Raw genomic sequence first — 23,046 nt, 5'->3', positions numbered from 1 at the left:
TCATACTCACACACCCAGGAGTTTGAGGAGGGCTACCACGACGTTGAGCTTGTTTTTCTTAAAGGCCCCAAAATCGAGTGAATCAGGCAGCTGCATTTGAGTTTTGGTTTATCTGGAATGTCAGCAATTAAAGCAATACTCTAAACCTATATCAAACTCCTTATTGCATTGAGCCTTAGTTATTTTCCAAGTTCTTTAGCAGCACCACGGGTCCCTGAATTTTTTTTTGACGTTTAACAATCTAGTGCGCATCCATTTTATAGTCCTTTTTGAAAAACCTGAAAATATAACGTATACAATATAAGGATAAATTAACACACATGAAAACAAATAAACAAGTATCCCTTTTAGTTCTTTTAAGATCAATTTACATATAGAATGTGCAGAAGTCATAATCACTGTGTGTTGAAACATCTCAGCTTCTAAATCACAGTGAACTAGGAGACATTGTCATAGGAGTCTCACATGCATCCAATGAATAAACACTAATGAACATTAACACAATGCTATTTCTTCTGGTACAATATAAAGCGCTACTTCTTTGACTGCGTCTGGTAGTATCGCGAGTTTATGTCGTTGGCGTGAACTGAGCTGCGTTTCACCGGGAACAGAAGCTTTTCATTTTAGCTAACGCTAACTATTGTGCTGCACTGCATACGAACGTAAAGTTAAGTCAGATATTTTCTAGGTGTCATACAAAACAAACTCTCAGCTCTCGACTAGGTTCGGTGTTCATGTAACTAGTAGCGGACGGTTCTCTTTGCAGCTCCCAGACCCTAATTGATGGATGCTAGGTACACAGTCGATTATGATGCTAACGCTAGCTATCTGCTAACGGCATCTAGCTAGCTAACGTTAAATAGTTGAAACTGGCAGTTGTTCGAACACAGCCACGATTTATCCAGAAACAATGCCAACGGATCCGAGGACAAGCTGGATACTGTCGGGCACGACTGCTGCCTTTGTGGCCGCTCTGTACGTGCCATGTGTGCAGAGAACGGTTCCCGGTGGAGACTCAGGTTGGTGCTAGCCAGCTAGCTCACGCTCCTCTGGTCATGTGACTCTGCCGTGTCGCCAGGCAACCAATTGCGTGGCGCCTTTTAGCTGCGGCGCTAGCTGCAGCAGCTGAACGGGTGCTGTCCGTGGTACTTGGAAGGGCTTAAAAAAGCCCACACTTCTGACGATATGAGAAAACAAAAGCCTTCAAAACATACATACATACATACATAAACACACTAATGCATTCATACGATTAAAGTCTATTGAATTGATATGAATATGAAGGCAGAATTAAATAAAGAAGTAAATACAGATACCGCCTAATCGAACATTTCTGGTAAATAAAAAGAGGTGTAATTCTTTTTTTACGTGCGCGATCATTGCAACTCAAAGACAAAATGTAGATGCTGCTTTCAGAAGGAATTCAGTCTTACTTTATGATCAAGTAGATTGTTGGAAACATAAAAATCTATATCAAATTTGAAGGTGAGTTCATGCCTTAATAATTATCACAATATTAGCTTTGACCACTTGATCCAAAACTTACTTCAGCACTAAATCCAAACACAGTTTTTCTATTTCTTGGAAAGACGTTGACTGTTGAAATAATCCCTTTTTACATATTTGAAAAAAATATCCTTTAAATAACTTTTGCCGTTCTTTCTTCAGAAGCCACAAGGGGAAAACAATAGTAAAGCATTTATTTTTACCTGATCCACGACCACGGCAGGTAATATAGACACCGTTTGTAATGACAAATTATAGTCCACGGCCTTTATGTTGCTTCATTTTTTTAAACATTTTTTATTATGTGTGTGCAGATTTATAAATAACTGGGCGGCCTCACCAGTGGTCCCAAATGCATTTCACTCCGTACCTTCCTATGTTGTAGGCCAGCAAATTTTACTAAATTTGTGTAATGCAGTTTATAAAGGAGTGCCTTGCACAATTACAAACAGTGTTTGGAAGTGATAGCAAGGTTACAAACTAGTAAATGTGGACTGGAGGGCATGAAGGCTGCGCTTGTTAGGTTTGCACTGCTCTGGCACGCAAGCTGCTGTGGAGGGGAATTCTCATTCTGCAGAAAGCAAGCATGTGAAAAGCTCGGCCAGTGATGAGCGAGGAGAGACGAGGAGGGAGCAGGCAATCGGAGCGCCGAGTGGCCCCGCTGGTTGAGCTGCTGCCTCGCCAACAGTTCCTTTTTGAAAAAATGGCCAGCCCCTTCTCCACAGTGTTTAGGGACCATGCAGGATGCCCGCTCTGATAGTGCCAGCTGAACACCCTCCTGAATTCTCCAGGTCTCCGTCTCTCTGTCCTAATCTCTTTAGGTGTGATGGGCCCTGGAGAGGCTTGAGCACAGCCCTGTGGGTACGCTGTTGTCTAGGAATGTGCAGTGTGGAAATGATGGGGATTATGGGAAGACTGGTGTGGGTGCCCATGCTCCACTATCACAAAGACTATTGGCACCCGTGCTGCTACCCCGTTGAGTCGATATTTTCCCTTTTTAGTATTGGGGCTGCAGAACCTGCATCTCTGTGGCACTGAGATTGATGTTTTGCCTCCGTATAAGTTTGAGTTTTTTTTCTGCGTTGAATGGTGTAAAAGTGTGTCACCACGGAGGGAAAATGAGTGAAATTGATGAGGGATGAGAAAGTGTGATGTAAAATGATGGCTGGTAGCTAGCTGGCGGCTCATGCCAGGTGAAATGGAGCTGAGAACACATTTAAGCTGTGCAGGTGCAGGAGTTCTGACTTCATGGTCCATTAGAGTGATACGAGTGAGGGCTCCGCATGTGGCAGAAATTTAGGCATAACAATTCACTGTATCGGCAAGGTGGCAAAATACGTGATTCAGCCAACGCCACCTGAAACTCAGCCGTTCTGTTCTATACGGGTGCTGCATCAGGTCGGTGCTCTTCAAATGTTTATTTTGAACCGACAGAAACACTCCAGAAAATAACTGATGCTATTTTAATTGTTTACTTGAAAAGCTAATCAACCCATTTGCAATTTTGTGTTAAATTTACTAGGGCGTCTTACTTGAATGCCGGTCCTACACTGACTGAGTGCTGATGGAGGAAACAAGGCCGCTGCTTAATTGGCTGTATTGGATGGATGAGATTAGTAACCATCTAGCACCAGTAGAGGGAGCTGTCTCGAACCCTTAAACATTAATCAATGTAATTTAATCTGAACCAAATTTCAATTTCCATGAGTGGGAGATGCAAACATTGGGTGAGAAATCAGTATAATTTGAAACGCTCTGGGTGTATTCTAGCACAAATGGGTTTGTGCCCAGATACATTAAAGCTTCCTCAAATAGCTGTTGGGGCTTTTTTCTTTTCACTTTGTGTTGCGCCTCACACAGAGCTTGTCAAAAAATTGTGCAATTGGGCTCTTATTTTTACAGCTTACCTCATTCTGTGACTGTCACCGACGTCGCCTTTCTGTTTGTGCCCAACGGACTCATGGAGACATTGAGGCATCGGCAGTGTGGGAGCAGGAGAGGGAGGCACGTAGAGCGGCAGAGGAAAGAGGAAGCAAAAGGACCCCGACGCACGGGGAGGATGGGACTGGAAGCATTATTTTCAGATCAGCATATCTTTGTCTTTGTGTGACAGAGCATTGGAGAGGGAGTCGCCCGCTTTGTGTGTGTGTGTGTTTATATCTGTGTGCACGTGCTGGAGACGGGGAGGCGGGCATCAGGGGAGAAGCGAGAGATGAAGAGAATGAGCGCGCCTCTTAGGAAATGTCACACTGGGAAGATTTGTAGGTTTTGATCCTGGCAAATTAATGCAAAACCCCAGTGCAAGTATTTGATTTGGGAAAACTTTGGGGGCAGACTTGTCTCCCTTAATAATAATTATTGGGTTTACATTAATTTCATCCCCTATTCTCTTCCACAGGAGAGCTGATCACCACTGCTTGTGAGCTGGGGGTAAGTATTAGCTGTATTGTTTAATCAATTCACTCATTAACTCTTATAAGCATTAAGGAAGTTTAATTAAGCACGGGCAGAAAGCAGATTAATTTACTTTCAGTCCACAGGTTTCCCCCTTCTTTTCTATACACTTATTTTACTAAGTTGCAAGTAGAGAATGCCATCATTTGCAACCCGTTTATCCAATCCAATTAAAGTCAATGGTAAGGCGATGGCTTTTGTAGGCTTTGCCTTATGTATGGTATAAGGCTTATTATATCCACCCCTCTTTTTTTTGTGTGTGTGTGTAAGCCGGGAAGAATGAACTAAATCGGGTTAACAGTTATAATAAGTTTTATTATTTAATAAAGTTTATTACGCTGCTGTGATCCTTTTAGGGAGGCTGTGTCGGTGTCACTATGCCAGTAATCCTGCCGTTAGTGCTGCGGTCCGTGTGGCCTTCCAGGCCTCCCCCGGGGCCTCGCAGTTCCTCGTTAGAGCCGCTGCCCCCTCCTCCAGATCCGAAAGAGCTCCAGAGTTCCGCCTCCCCATTGCTACCTGTGGCCTCCGACCCCCCCCCCACTACCCTCCCAGATTTGCCTCTGCTGCATGTCCGTCCCACATGTGGTCCTGCGGTCTTTCTTTCATTTTCAGTTATTCTCTCACGCTACCTTGACTTCCTCGGGCACCCATAGCGCTGTTCCCTCCCCATCCCTCCGATTTGGGTGGGGGTCGTGTCCACGTTTGAATGCAACCCGAGGAGCCCCCGCCGTGTCCCCAGGAGAGCAGTGAGGGAGTAGCGCCCTCACCTTTCAGCTCCGTGCCCATTTGAGGAGCCCCCCCCCCCTTCTGCGTGCCTCGTGTTATCTGTGCCAGGGAATGAGTCTGTGTTTAATGACTGAAGCCCTTATCTGGGTGGAGGCTAATTGCTGTGATCGCTGAGATCCCCCCCCCACTCCCCTCCTCCCTCTGGCGAGAGTGGCTGTGACTTGGATGTGGTTTGAGGGGCTGTGGGGGGCTGGCGAGCACCACGTGTTGCCCCACAGGCTTTTTGGGAGCTGCACTGTCCTTGGGAAAAAGAAAAAAAGAAGCGAGGAGTAGAACGAGAGGGGGAGAAGGGCGCCATAGCAGTGGGCTTGTCGTCAGGCCCGTGGGGGTTCGGGTCTGTTCCATAACTGCAGCTCTACAGCACATCGAGGGCAGAAGAGCAACTGGATTTCCCACTAAGGGGAAACCAGGGGACAAGTGAAGTTAACACATCGTACTTCCTGGTCACCTCTTCACTCCTCAGCATCTTATCAGCATAAGGAGCAACATCAAGTGAGGCATTACCTCGCTGTTCCTCTGAAGCTGTGTCTCTCATGGCGTCATGCTCTGTCTCTCACTGTTCTCAGGTGGCCCATCCTCCAGGATACCCCGTCTTTACCCTGCTCGCTCGTCTGGCTATGTGTCTTCTGCCCTCACTCTCCCCGGCTCACAGTGTCAACCTGATGAGCAGCCTGCTGGGGGCTGCAGCCTCTGGCACCCTCTGCCTTACTGTCTGCAGGTAGGCACATGAAATGCTCTCTTCCAAGACGATTTTTTTTTTGTCGTATTTGTGTTATTCCTGCTTCAGTAAAAATAACACCCAGACAGGCGGGCTTGTGTGTGCATGTTTCAAATTTAGATTTCGGAAAAGCACAGAGATGCTTTTCTTTTGCAGACAGCCTCTGCGCATGCACCGATCCGTGTGGCAAAAAGTCAAACGTTCCAGGGAAGGGAAGACATCTTTTGGACAGGAGGGGGTCTTCAACCGTTCCCCTACTGACGCTTTGCCTCTCGATGCTGTCTGGAGCAGAGGCCGGTAGTTTTGGATCCCGACAGCCTCGTCCCTGATCCTCTGTTCGGTATTCAGGAGCAGAGCCCAGCCCAGCCCCGCTCGCCCCCCCCCCCCCCCCCCCCTCCCACCACCCTGCCCCGCCTGTTTACCCATCAGCCACCCATTGCGAGCGTGCGTGCGCGTGTGTATGTATATCACAATTATCGCGCCCTCCAACCCCCACATCCTCGTCCCTGTTCTTCTGCGCCCCGCCACACACACACACACACACACACTCCCCCCAATGCCCAGCATGCTCCCAATCCTGACACGGCACGATTTCTTATCTCCCCCTTCTCGCCTCCCGGGTCTGAAGGAACAGGATAGCTAACTCTGCTCCTCCCTCTCCTCTCTCTCTCTCTCCGACCTGCTCCCCCTCTGCTCGGCCGTGAGCACGGTCCACGGTCCCCGGCGTGGGCCCTCGTTCCGCCACCCCGCAGTTTCGCCCGCTGCTGACCCCGTCGTGTAAGGGGTACTTTACCCCTTCCCTCTTTGTGTGTGTTTATCCCCCGCGGTTGGCGGGACTGTACCTTACATCGCCCTTTTGCTGATCTTAGTCATTTCCCACATGGCATTGTTGGTGGCGGCTTAGTGTCAACCTTTTTGCCCCTTTGTCACCGTTAATGCACACCAGGGCACATCCAAGCATTTCCTATACCTGTAATTTACTCTTCCAGAATAGGAATTATGGAATATGATGTCATTTGGTCCCGCCTTGGCACGCTGCGAGGACCCAGTTGTGGTGGTGGGGGGCGGGGGGGGGGGGGGGGCAAAATGGGGCTCTGTGTGCTCCCAGGTGCTCAGCACTGGGCCTATGCTTCCTGTGTGCTTGTTTGCTAGGTGGCAGGTGGTCCAGAGTACCAGCATCGGTGTCTTTTCACCTCTGAGACACGGCGAGGGCCTTACTGCTTCTCTGAGATGAATGAAAACTCTTACTCACTCTTACAAGGATATGACAGTAAAAGAATAAAGAGAGGGGGGGTGGTGCGTCTATTGGGCTTTGTATCTGCACTGCCCCACTTGTCTTAATACATTTGAGTGACCAGTCAAGTGGAGGATTGAGGAACCCTCGCCAGACGTCTACAGTTAGTTATTTTGAGGCCAGGAAATATCCATGCAGTCTGGGGGATATTTGGCACACAAAGTGCATGTTAGCTGCAGCCCTGTTTGTAATCTCTGGGGATTTAGATCCAATTTTGGATTGTGGTCAACTAAAAAGTCATTATGAGGACCTCCAACCCCACCCACTACTCAAAAAGGGATGATGGGTAGCGGGGACTTCAGCCAGAGTACACAGTCACACCATGTAAGCTCTTAAGTATGAACGTATAATCTAAGCTTTCAATTTGAAAAATAAGCATAAAAGGTTTTAGTCATTATCTGCTCAGGGCCGACTTTGGGATGGGCTTGTGGCTGTGGATCAGCTGGCAGACTGGTGAGGGGTACTGGGGAGGGCACAAGTTCAAAAGGGTGAGAGTGGGATTTCCACACGGTTAAGACCTCTCATTTGGGTTCTGCCACAGAGGGCATTGGGTGCTTTGACCACCACACGGATTCCAGCCCAAAGCGGACCCCCGTTGTTACCTTCTGTCAGCGCTGTGATGCTGGTGTCCTTTCCCAACATTATTAAGTCCTGATGTGTTCAGTCGTTTTTTTGTCCCTTTAAAAAACTTTTATAAACTTATTTTTAGGTTTGCCTCAGCTGAGAAGTAGACTTTCTCCCCCGCAAACAAATCATCGCTTTGTGTGGTTTATTTTCAGATGGCAAAATGTATTGAAGTTAATACGGGTACTCGAAGGCAGTTCTCTCAAATAGTAAATTGTAAGACCTTGAAATTCATCTGGAGTATACCCAACATGGCAGGCCTTTGATGTATCAATTTAAACGAGTCGGCCCGATTGCCGTGTTTAATGTGGGGGAATGTAAGTTGATAGGCTTGGGAGCCACTTCTCTCGCTTGCATACGTTTAAACGCAGCACTTAGCCTCCCTTTGATTTGTCAATTCCAGCGCTCTTTGGCGCGGTCACGAGGTTTGATGGCCAAATTGTATGTCTTGTTGTGTTGTCCACACCGCGGCCCTGACGAGCCTTTGAGGAGGCAGGACGTAGCGCCGATGACCATCGGTGGCACTAGGTTGGCGGAGAGAGAAACCCTTTGCCCCCCTTCCCCCCCCCCCCCGGTGGTACGCCAAAGGCCTCGGCCGCCAGCCTCCGGGGGGGAATGCACCCTTCACAGCGGGATAATCCAGACGGCCCGGGATTTTGTGCTCTCTCTCGTTTCACAGTTTATCTGCCAAAGCTGCTCTGAATCTCCGCTACCGGGGAAGGATCTCTCTCCATTCCCGGGCTTATCCCGAGGAACCCGGAGCAGACACGCTAGCGCGCTGACAGCCGCCGGAGCGCTAAAAAAAAATCAAAACTCTCCCGTCATCAGCACTTTTTTTGTTCGATTGCATAACGGGGGGGGGGGGGGGGGGGGGGCGCCCGTTGAGGTGCACCGGACGTGCCGGTGTCCCCTTCCCCTTGCGTCTCTCCAAACACAATGCACACCTGCGAGAGCCCCCCCCCCCCCCCCCCCCCTCCAAGAGGCCCACGTGGCACGGGCCGATACCGTAGCAGACCGGAGGGTGGGCGTGGTGCCATCCCCTGCCTTGTGCTGTGTCTCCCCCCCCCCCTCCCTCCCCCCAAGCTCCTTATAAGGACTGTCACCATATGGTCCTGGTGGCGCCACCCCTCCTCGCCCAGGTGGGTTGTTTTTCCACAGGAGTGGGGGAGGGGGGGGGGGGGGGTGCATGTAACTTGGTGGGGTCATGTCAGGGGCAATGTGTGTAGGGATGTTGTTTTTCTCCTGGGAAACAGCTGAGTTCTCTTGGGTAATGTTCTGCCCCCCTGCCCCCCCCCCCCCCCCTCCCCCCCCGCTCCTCTTGTATCTACTCGGGTCAGATTAAACGACAGAAAACCCGCCCATCCCTATTTTCTCTGGAAAATGCAGACGACCGTTTTACTGTTGTCTTTTTAAAAGGCCCGAATCTCTGGACCTTTTGTTCCATTTCTGCTGTATCTCATCCTTCACATTGTAGTCCAACAGGCCTCCTTTACCCCCCCCCAACCACCCCCCCCCCCCCCCCCCCCCCCCTCCATCCTCAGCATGACCAATGGTTCCCCCAGGACTCATCCTCTAATACAGTTAAACAGATGTCTAATGAAGATGTTATTTCCTCATTACTGGTTGTATGATGGGGATGGAGGAGGAGGAGGAGGAGGAGGGAGGAGGAAGAGGGCTAGATAGACTGCAGAATACAGTACCAGTTTAATATTCCTTTTGCCCGTGGGCTCGAGATTGTGTCTGCCTCGGACGTCAATATTACATTCAGCCACCACAGGCAGTCTTAATAAGGCACCAGGCACGGAGACGGATCAGACTCGGCAATTACAATTCACCCAGAATTAGTTAATGGAATCTATACAGCAACATTTATGTATCACTGGTGTGTGCCTAATGACTCTGTTGAGCAAAAAGCAGCAATAAAAATGGCATTCAGTGAATTGCTTAAACACAGGGTTTTTGTAAATTGTTTTTTTTCTTATACTCTCCCTGTAATTTTTGTGTGTTGGGGGGAGATTAAGATGGCATTCTGGGAGAAATTGTCATGGGAGTGGCTGCATTGTTTGAGCAGAATTGTGGTGATTAATTTTATACGCGGTTGGAGCGCTGGAGCTCTCCCCTGGAGGAGGGGGAGGAGGATGGGGAGATGGGGGGGGGGGGCGTACCAGGGTCCTTATTTACCCTCCGCTCTGTCCAGACGGCCTCTTCTTTGCACACGGGATGAGGCGGGACAGACGGGGAAGTGGCCGGTTTGGTGACGTGCTGAAGATTAGCACATCTTTTAAATATGCGTTTTTTAAAGTCAGTTATTATCAACAATTATTCTTGGGAAATAACTAAAAATATGCTAGTTTTTATTTATTAACCTAATAATAATAATTATATTATATTAATATAATAGTATATTATTTCTCGTCATGGTTCTTTTGGATGATAATTTACCAAAAGATTTAGAAATATAAAAAACGACTTCATACAAACAAGTAGAAGCATTCATTTAGTAGTTCCAAAAATTCAAAGTAAAAACAACTGGGTAATAATACTATACTGGTAAGAAAGGAATTTTATGCAAAAATACAAATTTGTCATTGCAATCAATTATTTCGCTGAAAAAAAATATATATACTATGTTGTAACCCCAAAATGATCATATATTTAATGATATACATACATTGACTGACTTTAAAACCCTCTGAGGTATTTTTAGTATTTGGTTTTTATGACGCATGCACCAAAAGTACTTCATTCTATTCAAAAGCTTAAACGTGTGTATCAAACGCCGCTTGGCTTTGAAATGTCAAAGCAGTGCACCAGACGCTCACTGTCACATAATGGCTGCTAAGTACCCGGCCCGGTGCCCCTGCCAGAGGAGAGCCCCCGGGGTGCGAGCGGGGGCCAGCTGGAAACCTCCGCCCGAGCAGGCCACCTCGTCTCCGGGGCGCTCTTCCCTCTTCAGGAATGTGTGATTCTTTTCCAGCGCCACTGCCGCCTGGTTAGAGAACAGTGCGGCGCTGATCCGCGATGGCACAGCCGTGGTATTGTCTGTCCCCCCCCGGGGGGGGGGGGGGCGGGGGGGATGATGTGTGACAGTGCCTCCGTTGGCCGGCTCCATTGTGGAGCCTCTGCTGGTGTCGGCTTTCTGTTATTTAGCTCAGACGAAGTGGTGCTGGCCCGAACTGTAGAACCGAGGCAGGTCCCACTTTGACACAAAGTGATTGTACTGCGCTTTTGTTGTGTCCTTGAAGGGGATGTGGGGGGGGGGGCATTCATTTTCTTTTTACCTCTTCATCTTTCTGTTCAGACAGTAGTTTGTATTACATTTTTGTACGGTTTCATTTTCTATTTGACCATTTTCAGTCCTTTTATGAGATTCTAGCAAAAAAAAGTTACATTTTATTATGTGTAACTTTCTTTCCTAAACAACGGTCATTAACCCTTTTCTTGCTTCATTTCCGGCTCCACGCGTGCCGCTTGTCTTTGGCTTAATTACCCAGTGATGACACTAGAATAACCCCTCATTCTTCTGCCGCATCCCAACCACGCCCCCCGTCACTGAGCCACAGCATCTAACAGCACGGGGAACGCGGCCACACTGGTGTCACTACGTGTCCCGCTTTATCCCAGCGCCTAGGGAGCAGCCCCGGAGAACAAGCTGGGGAGGGAGGGGGGGGGCAGAGGGGGCTGACTGGGGCCCAGGTGGTCCCGCGCAGACAGACAGGTCATTTACTGCCTGCACCGCACGCGCCGTCACTGGGCTCCTGCACACTGACGGAGAGATCTGTAAAGGCACTCGGGGAGAGCAAAGAAGTTAAAGAGCAGGAGTGTGTGTGTGTGTGTGTGTGTGTGTGTGTGTGTTCTATCAGACGAGTCTCCAGGGAGACACTCGGTGTAACAACCTCGTACGTGGATCCCCGGCTCTGTTGTGGGTGCATGTGGCACTGCCCCCAAATCAGCCCCCCCCCCAACCCCCCTGCTAGGTCCATGAGCCACGGGTTAATTGACATGCATGGAGGTAGAATTATGGGTGCGGGGGGTCTCTGCACCTCAACAAAAGTCCCCATCTGCCCCCTTCCCTCTTCAGCCTTCCTTCAAGTTACAACTAATTCCTGGAGCGGGTGCAGTGAGAAAGACTGCTATCTCTTATTAAGACCCACTGCTAAGTGCACACACACACACACACACACACACACACACACAAATATACATATTCATTCACCAAGCTCGCCTCACAGTGAACACAGAGGAAAAAAAATAGTGGAGGGAAGGAGAGAGAAGACTCAAGAAAAAAAAGGGGAAGTAGTCAGCAAGCATGATTTTTTTTATTTCTTTTTTTCTCCCCTGCTCTCGCTCTCCTTTTTTTTCTGATTTACCGCGCTTTCCTCAGAAAGCGCCATTGTTCCCCTAGCCTAAGTCTCATCAGGCCTTTTGTGGCTGACTATCACAGCGGCAGGCAGAGAGCTGGAAATGTATAAATGGTATCATGCCTTGTGATTAATGGCGGTGCTTATGAGTCAGGTCTGATAACGGGCCTGCTCTCTACTCAATTTCAGATACCGTTAATGGAATCTGTCTTCTGCGATTGTAATGTGAGAGCGCCTAATTTGCTATGGAGCTTGAAGCTGTCACCGGCAAGGGATTGTGGGGTCATAAGGGACCTGGCAGCCGTTTGGCCTGCAGCTTGTATCTGCGGTGCTGAATAGAGCAGCTCTCTGCCTGTCAGTTAGCTGATAGGCTGATGAGGACTCTAAGCCACTCCACACAATGGCGGAAAGGGCCATACTGCCTGACTTCCCTAATTGTCGAGCCTGCTCATATTTCAGAGCCAGCGTGCCGGGGACCGGGGCTGCTTTTTATTTTTTTTTTATTTTTCTTTTCTCTTCCCCCCCCCCCCCCCCTCTCTCTCTCTCTTGAACTTTTTTTCTTCCCCTTTCTACATTTCATCCCTTATCCCGCACACTGCCTCACGCCTTTAACGCACACTTCTCTGCACTATTTTTCTTTTCTTTCCCTTCTCCCCCTCCATTTGTCGCCCCCCTCCCTCCTCCCCTCCCCCCCTCCCTCTCCCTCTCCCCCTCCCCTCTGTCTCTCATTTTAGTAAGTGGTGGGTCTTAGCGTATGACAGATTATCCCAAGTTTGCTTCAATTACAGCCAAGGAGATGGAGACCGTACAGGAGAGGAGAGGAGGAACTTTTGTGTGCACATTATATTTAAGAAGCTGAGGATAAAGTGCTATCTCCAGCACGGTGGTTCTCTGTGTCGGTCTGCTCCAGGGGAGGGAGTCCTCTTCATGTGTGAATGGCCCAAATTCACCGGGTGTTTTTCAAGGTCTTGTCCAAGAAGCAAACTTGGGTCAAGGGAAGATTATAATGGGCCCCTTAAATTAGTCTGAGGGAAGCGGAAGCTTTTGTTATGGCAAAAATAAAAGCTAATTGCGGGAAGCTGCTGACTTTTCTTTTTTTTTTTTTTGACCTCTCAGAAAAGTGTAACTTGGATCAAATAAAAATAGAATAGAAAACCTTAGCAAGTGTGGCTTGGAGAAAATAACATTCATTATTATTGCGGTGTCGGATTGTTCCCTTTGATTGGAAGGTTTTGATGTGATATTTACCTGGGTTTGTTGTTCGTCATCATGAAGGCGTCCCCCTTATCTCGCCCTCAGGTTGGAGGGCCCCGGCCCCGGAGCAGTGCTGGCGGGAGGCCTCTTCGCCGCGTCCAGGCTGAGCTGGCAGTGGTCCGTGGTGGCGGAGGTCTTTGCCCTCAACAACCTTTTTGTCGGCCTGCTCTTCTTCTTGACTGCCAGCTTCCACCGTGCCGAGAACGCCGCCCGGAGGCGGAAGGTAAATATCTTCCAGCCCCCTCTGATAATTTCCCGGAGATGCGTCGTTAAGGTCCCTTCAAGTTGAACTAAAACGCTCAACTTGGTCAGATTGCACACGTGGGAGCCCTTTGCTGTGGCCTGGGGCTCTGTAACCAGCACACCCTGGTGCTGTATGTGCTGCTCATCATTCCCTGGGTCCTTCACCGACTTCACTCCCTCGCGGTAAGAGTCTTTTCTTGTCAAACCCTCTTTAAAGCAGGCACTCGCCGTTCTCCATACTGGCTTCAAAGTTTTAAAACTTTTGGGATGTTTACTTGCATTTTGGAAAATACCAGAAAGTTGAGAACATTTTTCCTCCACACGACGTCACCAGGAGCTGAATTTGCGCGGCCTTGTGTCTCTGGGAGCGTGTTTCTTCTCTGGCTTCCTGCCGTATGTCTACCTGCCCGTCTCCTCCTTCCTCAACGCGGCCCGTTGGAGCTGGGGGGATCAGACCACGCCGTCAGGCCTCCTAACACACCTGCTGCGGGCTGAATATGGCACCTTCAGTCTGGTCCGTATATATTTATAATACAACAACCGACAGATTTGTTTGTTTTTTCATTGTTTGCTATTAGTTCGTACATGTCGCATTGTATACTTAATGTTGTCATTGCATTTATTTTTATGTTTTGCAGGCAAAGACAGAGAGCCCTGTAAACCTGACCTCAATGCTAAAGTGAGTGGGCCTTTTTTTCCCCTTCTATGGTTTTTAAATACTAAACAAAGCTATTAATACGATATTTTGAATTTGAGTCAGCTGGTTAACCGAGATGGATATGATATTAATAAACCCCCAAAAAGAACGTCATTACACCCTCACACACACGGCACAATGCAGCGGAATTCAACCCTTTTAACAGAGTACACACCTGGTTCTACAGATGGAGGTGCCAAACACGCTGTTTGCACGGGTTTGGTGTTTTAACACAGACACTCCAATCTGTTCTGAGAGCCCAAAATCACTTCTGCAGACCATCTCTCTCTGCCCCCCCCCCCCACTCCACCCCCTCCCTCTTCTCCCCAGCAGCTTTTGTTCTTCCCATTCCACTTTCTCCCATCAAAGCAGAACTGAACCTGCTTAGAGGGCCAAATCGCTGTGTTCTGTTTCTCCAGCAGTTTGAAGTGATCACTCAGCTCTGGTGTTTAAGCGTGACAAGCTGTGATGACAGACACTGCAATAGAGCTGGAGAAATTGTATTTTTCCACTCCAGCAAACCCCCCCCCCCCCATCCTTCCCCCCATCCTTCCCCGCACCCCACCTCCTCCACCCGATTCCCTCCCTTGCCTCCACCACCAGCGCAGTCATCCCACTCGTGGTATCTTTCTCCAGCTGACGGGATGGGGGTGCATGTGCGTCTTAAGACCCCCCACTACCAGCCCCCCCTCTGCCAGGCACCCACCCTTTCCCATCACCCCTGCCGCTTGATGGACAAGCACACCTTCAAGATGGGGAAGAGAGGCGAACATGACAGGCATGTCGCACTGGAGACGTAAAACCCACTGGAGAAGCTGACACACACACACACACACACGCTGGTGAAAACATTCACACATAGTGTACATTGGGAGATATAGAGACTCAATAAGCTGTCAAATAGAGATGGGTATTAAGGAAGAGGCAGGAAACTATCTCTCTGCTCTGAGCAAGCGCTCTGTGAGTGACAGGCACTGTGAGGAGAGGACAGGGCAACGGGGGGTGGGGTGTGTGTGTGTGTGTGTGTGTGTGTGTGACACAATCACTCCTATCTGTCAGTACGATTGGATGAAGGAGAAAACAGTCCAGGGAGTTTGTTTTGACAGGGGATGGAGGGCGTTTGATAATTAGTGTCCTTGAGCTCATAGCAGCGAGGGTAATTGAGCTTGTCTTTGGTGTCCATCACATACTGTAAGTCATATATAAGTGTGTGTGTCTGTGTGCAGGGCCCAGTTAAACCACTGCCTGGAGGACCTCTCCCTTCCCGCTCTGGTGCTGGCGGGAATAGGCCTCCTCCTCTCCTCGTGGGACAGGTAGGATGAGTGAGACGCCGGCACACGAAACGCGCCCAAACTCTGTCAGACACATCCCAGCAGCCACTTCAACCCGAAATCTAATCCCTCGCATGTGAAAGCCGGGGGAACAAAACCACTGACAAAACGCTGATCTTAGGAAAAGAGAACACAAAAAGCCACCGAGGCACCTAACTGTCAAGATGTCGCAACGCTCCACATTCAAAGCGGGAGAGCTTGATGCGTATTCTGGATTTTTCCAAAGCGTGTTTGCGTGTACGAGGAACTGCACTGCTTGTATTCATCTGCATGTGGCAGCGTGATCCAATAATTACAGCAGTGCCTTTTCTGGGGTCTGTGGGGCGGAGCTGATAGAGCCTGGCAAAGCCCTTGGCTCTCTAGTGCACTGGCTGCCCCCCCCCCACCTCCTCCTCCTGCTTCCACTCTCCTGGGGTGCACTTTGATAAACTTGGCTGCGTACACGCACAGATGAAAAGGAGCAAGGTCATTTCATAGGATGCCAGAAGGAAGCCATGCAAATACTAATTTACCTAATGTTGAACTATGGAGTTGAACTTTTAGTTTGGAAGAACATCAGAACATTTTTTTTGTTGTTGTTACTGACCGTGAAGAGAATAGAAAAGTGTTTGTGGCCAGTGTGACCCATCAGATCAATTTGCTTGAAGGGAAACCAAGAGTTACTTTCTAGGGCTTGAAAGTGTCTCTTTCGGTTTAGATGGCGTTTTGTTGTTGCCACGAGGGTATCGTGTTCTCTTTTAACGCGTAAGTCAATTTTACAGCTGCAGTGTAATGAATTTGCGATTCAGCTCATTATGACTCAGTCTGCATTAGAAAATCAATCATGCACCTCTTAGCGGGCTGGAGTGTGCGCTCGCTCTCAGGCTTGTGATCTCAATCCCCGCATCAATGCTTTCTTATTCAAAAGAAGCACACCTTTTTTTTTTACAGATTAAACTGTATAAATAAAAACAATATAATATGTTATTCTAGATATGTCCCGATGGAAATGAGATCAATCATTAGTACACTGAACAACTGGCCTTTTCTTACCCTAGGGCGTGCCGCTCGGTGTCCGGGCTGTTCGCCGCCACGCTGCTGGTCTACTCGCTGTTCTTCGCCTGGAGAGCCAACCTGGACATTAGCAGGCCGCTGCTGCTTGGAGTGGTGAGCCATGAGACTTTGAGCCTAGGTGTTTCTATTGTTTTCATTCACCCGGACTAAATGTGTACTTGTCTATTGAGTTGCAGTCTCACGCTCAATTCTCAACATGTGGGAGGGCTACATACCTCAGGGTGTACACACATCTAGGAACGGGAAGTTTCGGGTTTTGTTCGTCTGCGTTTACTCGCTCGCGTCCTGCAGGTCGAGCGCTTCTGGCTGCAGGGGGACGCTGCGTTGTGCGTGCTGGCAGGCCTCGGCTTGAGCCGGACTCACACCGTGCTGGAGGGGAGCTTGGGCCGTGGGGGGTTGTGGAAGACCTCGGGCTGGGTCCTCACCGTGGCTCTGCTGGCACACATGGTGCACACCAATCACAAGTGAGCATCAACGAGATGGCATGTTTTTGCAATGATTTCAAGCTCTTCTATTGTGTCAGGATGCTCTTGTTGTAGAGTTTGGTACAGACTGTACAACCTGCATGCATTTACCTGCGGGATCAGTTTTGCTTTACAGTATCCCTGTTGCAATAACTCCGCCAGAGCCAAATGTGCCCTAAGTTACTTTGAAAACACTGATGAGTGAAGTTAAAGTGGAATAAAAACTCTCCTCATTCTACTTCCTTCTGAAATCCCCATGCATAAGTTTTCCCTGAGTCAACCTGATTTGTTTCTCCTCTGAGCTTCATACCGCAGGTCTGAACTGCACATGTCAGTTTTCTCCTCCGCTCACCCCATGGTAGGGGCTAAAGAGAGCCACGGTTAGCACATAGATTCCACTCGCTGAGCTCAGTCTGAGATGTTAGCTGTCCGAGGAGGCAGATTACACCAGCGTAGTGCCGGGGAGTGCCAGACAGCCATCACTGAGCGGCTTTGATCAAGCGGAGAGCATGGCCTGTGCTGTCAGACCCATCACACCTGTCTCCCCGCGATTAGATAGGCAGCCAGAGCACCACGCAGAGAGGAAGGGGCGGGGGCACTGACAACTTACCCTCAGAGCCCCTTGAAAAGCGCACCTACAAACACTCACGTACACACAGTCGTACACATACCCCACGCTTCTAAGCGGTGTTAATGATGCACTCATACGGCCTTTTTTAAAATTCCAGTAAACACGGCTTCTGTTTTGATGACATTATACAGCGTGATGGTGCGTGTTTTGTTACTCCTCAGGGAGTGCGATCAGAGCACAAACGCTGTGGTCGAGAGGTTCGGCAGGGAGCTTCTGGCCTCCGTCCCAACAGACTCGATCGTCCTGACCAGAGGAGATCTGCCCGGAAACTCCATGCGCTACTTGTACTACTGCGAGGGCGTCCGGCCCGATGTACGTCTGGTCGACCAGGAGGTCAGAGCCGCCATTTCTCCACCGTCTACGTCTTTGTCGAGCTTTTCTCATGGTAGTTTTGATATTTGATACAGAGTCATTGGTATTGAAATCATAAGGTCCATGACAAAATTACATCCGTCTCTTTTGGTTGACAAGTGAGTGAGTGAGAGTAGAATTGTTTTAAGTTAAGGAAAAAAACTGGAGGGAGATTTGTATGGCCAATTATATTATTGGACAAAATGGCAATTTACTATGAATGTATCGGGCATTGCTTGAAATTCATAACGTACGTTTTAGTCAGATGCCAGGAAGTCTTTCTGAGTTTCGTATTTAGTCATTATGTAAATAATATGCTACTATACAAGGGCTTTGGTGAAGACAAAATCCTCAAAAAAAACAACTTTTTATAACCTCAAATGTGGACTAAAAGCCACTAAAATAGTCAATGAGCCCTTTCCATGAAATGAATTGTACACTGCCAATCATAAAGGTACAAAGAATTGAACAGAGCTGGTGGTACTGTTTCTTCTCTCCAGATGATGACATATGCCTGGTATGTGGCCAAGCATGCTCTGCACCACCCTGGGGTGCACTTTCCTGGCCGCTGGTGGGATCCAGTCCACCCTGAGGGGAGCGACACCTTCAGTCTGAAGCAGTTTCTGTCCCACAACACACAGTAAGTCGCTTAGTCACAAGGACCGAGCCGAAGGAGAATAGAAGGGTGGTCTGAAAAGAGAGATAGAAGGGTGGAAAATGGAGAGAGAGAGAGAGAGAGAGAGAGAGAAAAGAATTGGGAGGGCAACAATGGGCCAAAGGAACAAGTGGGTGATCTAATGAGCTGAGAGATCAGTGGGATGGGTGCAGGGAGAAGATAAATCCGTAGAACTCATGAGGCCATAAAAGGAGTTTGACTTACTACAAAAGTCATCTAATCTACTTGATTTGCTTAAACAGCCTTTGGTGAACTGCTCTCTGCTCTCATCACTCACTCCTCTAAAAAGCAATTTACCTTGAGAAGCTGTCTGGAGACCCGTTAATACCAAGCCCACCAGGGGGCAGTGTTTGCCAAGCCAACACGGCAGTCTCTCCAGTGGGGCAACTCTGACCTGTTGGATTAACCCTCAGGGCCCAAGTCTTTGGTGATCGGAAGGGAAGCCAGAGCGTGTTTGTGATTTCTTTTCTTTTTCTGCAGGAGGCACGTGTTCGCCTGCATTGGGCTATCCGAAGGAGACTCGAGTTGGGAAGACAGTTTCTATCTTTGGCCCATGGGTGTCTGCGACTACCTGGTGCCGACGCAGAGGCAGTTCCACCCTGAACGGTGGGCCCAACGGACTCGCAACATCTACAACTGGAGTGAGCCACACAACAGGTGCGTGCTCATACACACAGCAGCACAGCAGCACAAAGCAGAGATCTTCTCTGTCTTGTGCAGCATTTTCTACAACTCTGAAGTTCATCCTGATGCATGGTTTGGTTCCACATTATGGGGGTCAGTATTTAGAGAGAGGTTTCCTGCGCATGATGTCATTCTCAGGGAAGGAACGCTTATGCATATTGTCCAAACAACTACCGATCTTTCAGTGACACAAGAAACGTTCCATGAGAAAGACAATGAACCCACTTATCGCGAGAGTGTTGCATGAGTGTATTTCGTCGCCCCCTTCAGTCACCTTCCCAAAGACTCCACAGAGCTGGCCTCGGTCGGGTTGTCTCCTGTTCTCAGCGCAGGGATCCGTGTCTTTGTCCGAGTTCCACCCGAGCAAGACGTTGGGCCCTCAGCATTCGGAAATGAGACTGGAGATGAAAAATAATGAGTTTCTCATTGCATTTTGTCAATAACTGTGTCAAAAGTGGAATTAGCCAAAGCTCCGTATTCTGTTGCTGTTGCCAGCAGCCCTTCATTCACTCAGATACCCACGACTGAATACTGTGACATTATTTCCTGCACCCTCACGACAAGCGTGTCTGCCGACGCCCACAAGCCAAATATTAGCTCGGGAACTCTGCTAAAATATTCTTTTGAAGAAGAGGTCAAGTGTTTGCAGTCGACAAAGTGAAAAGGGGGGAGATGTGGTTTTACTCCATGTCTAATGTGTTTGCTGCTATTGTTGCTCAGTCGTTTAATTCGTATGCAGCGAAGATTGATATGTAGTGTATCAAAACCGGCAGTATATAACTATAACAATATATTCACATAAATAATCATTCAGAGTGAGTGGAACTGTGCACAAGCCAGAAGCTGTTTACATATAAAAATGATATTATTCTTCCCTCTCTTCCCGTTTCCAGTTTCCATCCTGCGTCCTGGGAGCGTGTCGCTAACGAGGAGATGTGGCAAGCCAGGTACTTTAAAGAGGTCGTATACTTTTGGTGTGTGGATAAAAAAAAAAAAGAAAGCTGCGTCACGATGCTGCATACTAACCCCCCGCCGGGGGGACATCTCCATAAACCAGTCTTGTGCGGTAGAGCATCTACACGTACGTTCTATTTGGTGGCGGCATCTACATAAATCACTGCGCTGGAGTGGTGCGTCTGTGAGCGTGGATCTGCATGGCTCATCCATCCAGCACTTAGCCCTGAGCCTGCGCCGCTTTGTTGCAGGATGAAGACGGCTTTCTTTCTGTTTGACCTGGCGGAAAGGATGCAGGGAGAGGGGAAAGCTCGCCTGTTGGAGCTGTCGTACACTGTGAGTTCTGACCCCCGCTGACCCCACGGCGGCGCTGTCTTTTACCACCAGGGGGCTGACTTTTAAGTCTGAAATATTCTGTTTGTTTGTTGATGTAACCGCTGTTACTGCGTCTTTGTCTGTATGTGTGTGTTTTGCCGGGGCAGCTGTACAGGGAGATTGTGGAGGCCCACTCGGACTACCCTCCAAACTGGGACAAGAACTTGGCGCTGGCCTGCGAGAGGCTGCTACGATCAGGCCACCGGGGCCACAGCGCCGACGGCCTGCTGACCTGCGGCGCCCGCCACTTTGGTCTGTACCTGCAGAAGGAACCCACGGATCCCCAGGCGGCCGCCATACGCTCCGCCATCGCCGACCTGCTAAAAGAGAGGGACGAGCTCCGGCGGAGCGCGAGGCGAAGCCCGTAGGCCGACCCACGGGGAGCCAACATGGGCCTTTTTCTCGTGGCTGGCGGGAAGGCGGCGCTCCGGGAGGCTTCAATGATTTTGAGGTTTCGGGCCTAATGGGCTTGGCCAAATTCCACTTCCAGATGAGTTTGGAGTCAGGAAGAATGGTGATGTACTGGGACTTTGTTGTCAAGCAGGACACACGGGACAGAGAACTGCCACTTGATGAACCTTCAGGCAGCCTCGACTGACCCCAATCAGACCGGGCACGCTCCCCTCTAACTCACCCGTTCGATTGCTTTATCGTTACATCTCATTCCTTTTTCCTCTGCTCTCCTCTTCTGCTCTCACGGCTTTTAACGCGCCGCCACTCCTCCGCTTCTCATTTTCTCACATTAGGATGGCGGGGCCGAGATTGAGGGAAAACCAATTAGGGGGCAGAATTGGGGGATTAGAGCGGCCGTTTAATCTAGGACAGACTTGTGCTGTACCACACAGTCCTCACTGCGCGTAACCAGCACTACCCACGCAGCCCCCTATCCTCACATCAGTCCGCTGTATCTTGGATGGTCCTTTAAATGTTTAAACAACTAATGGGTTCAATCGATTTTTTTCTTTCTTTTCTTAACAGGAGGGTGTGTGTGTGTGTGTGTGTGTGTGTGTGTGTGTGTGTGTGTGTGTGTGTGTGTGTGTGTGTGTGTGTGTGTGTGTGTGTGTGTGTTTGTGTTTGTGTGAATGCCTAAATCTCCACCCAAGCCCCTTTCTTTGTTGCAACTGCATATACACGTAGTTAATAAACTGATGACTTTGATCATCGTAGAAGCACAGAATCACGCAAATTCGAGGGGCCCGCGGAGCAACCACAACCTTTGACCCCCCCCCCCCCCATTTATCTCAACACACGGGACCTTCACCCCAGTGATGGTTGTTTGAGAGACATTGAATGGACCGGAGTCACTGTCTTTAGTTTTTAGTGTCCAGGCCCTCGGTTAAACGCTGAATGGGGCCATGAAGTGAGTTTAGGGGAAAAGGGTCTCTTGTCGAAACGGTTCATGAAACACTTCCTCATCCCCAGAGGGAAACCTGTCACCCTGTTTTTCTACTGATTCAAACATTTCAATAAAGATTCTGTTTTTTTTCTCTCTCACATTTTTGATAATTCTTTCCATAATAGACCAGGCCTAACATATAATCATTTTGATCATATTTTTCAAAGAGTTTGAACCTCTCGCACACATGTTTGTTTGTTTGGGTGCCTTCCTGTTATTTGTACTTTACTTTCGTACTGTTTTTTTTTTCGTTTGTCTCTTGTCTGCCGCCCTCTCATCCCCTCTCAACCTGTCTTTCCCTAACCCCTCTGTTCCTCCCCTCTCCCCTGCCTCTGAGAGTCAGTTGCCCACCCTAAACCAGCAAGCTGCCGAGGATTCTGGGAACCCGTGGAATCGCCGTGACCAGGGATGCAGGCAGGGAGCCACGGCAACGCTGGAATGTGGGGCGTCTGAGGAGATAAGAGCTGTGAGCCCAGCCGGGGAGAGGGGAGGGATGCAGCAGGGAGGGGAGGGGGGGGAAGGCAGAGTGAGGAGGGGGTGAGACGGAAACAGGGAGTGCAGCAAGTCTGTGAATGGAGAGACAGAAACCCAACACCATAAACAGCCCAGAGAGCACGACTGAGTGAGACAGAGAAAGAGGGGCGGAGGACTTAGTGGTGGGGGGGGGCGCACACACTGGAGATGGGAAGCCAGCCTTATTCCTCTTTGCATTTCATTTACATCCCTGGCCGTATCGACCAATCGGATTGGGAGCAAAGCCCAGGGCTTAGGAGGGGAATAAAAAGACAAAATGCCTTTGCTGCTCTCATCCCTCCCTGATAATACCCCTTGTGTTTTTCTTTTCTCCTCTCCTCCCGTCTGTAGGCAGATACTGTCCGAAATGCCAGCGGAAAAGCGACACCTCCGCTTGCTGTGTATCTCAGATAGACCGAGCGGGAGCAGGGGCTGAAAAGACAGCTTTAGCTACTGGGCCTATCTCCTCTGCTCTCCCTGGCTGGATGGAGGCTTGGAGTGGAGGAAGGCGGAGGGCCGGGGGTGTGCTGGTTAGTGTTTGGGAAGAGAATAGAGGGTGTGAGAGGCATAATGTACTCAGCTGGCCACAGATTTTGCCGAATCTTGCGCTCTGGAAAAAAAACGTTGCCCGCAGATCCCATTCCTAAGCACGGGGAACCTGTTTCAAGGATGTTAACGACC

The 23,046-nt window shown here is 49.2% G+C and overlaps 1 protein-coding gene across 1 annotated transcript; it reads left to right on the top strand.

The window, feature by feature from the left end:
- Window positions 1-580: 580 nt before the first annotated feature.
- tmem260 (transmembrane protein 260) lies at window positions 581-22,353 on the top strand. The gene is made up of 16 exons (XM_037487282.2): window positions 581-1,019; window positions 3,905-3,936; window positions 5,313-5,464; window positions 13,043-13,220; window positions 13,310-13,423; window positions 13,575-13,754; window positions 13,879-13,919; window positions 15,164-15,250; window positions 16,306-16,414; window positions 16,613-16,785; window positions 17,578-17,749; window positions 18,268-18,407; window positions 18,924-19,100; window positions 20,021-20,074; window positions 20,333-20,417; window positions 20,564-22,353. Exons 1-16 carry the CDS (start codon window positions 911-913, stop codon window positions 20,822-20,824), a joined length of 2,064 nt encoding a protein of 687 aa, XP_037343179.2. The 5' UTR covers window positions 581-910; the 3' UTR covers window positions 20,825-22,353.
- Window positions 22,354-23,046: the final 693 nt, after the last annotated feature.

Source organism: Pungitius pungitius, chromosome 14 (assembly GCF_949316345.1).
Source record: "Pungitius pungitius chromosome 14, fPunPun2.1, whole genome shotgun sequence".
Classification (NCBI taxonomy): Eukaryota; Metazoa; Chordata; class Actinopteri; order Perciformes; family Gasterosteidae; genus Pungitius; species Pungitius pungitius.
The sequence above is the reverse complement of the archived record's forward strand: the minus strand, read 5'-3'. Positions and strand labels throughout refer to the sequence as shown.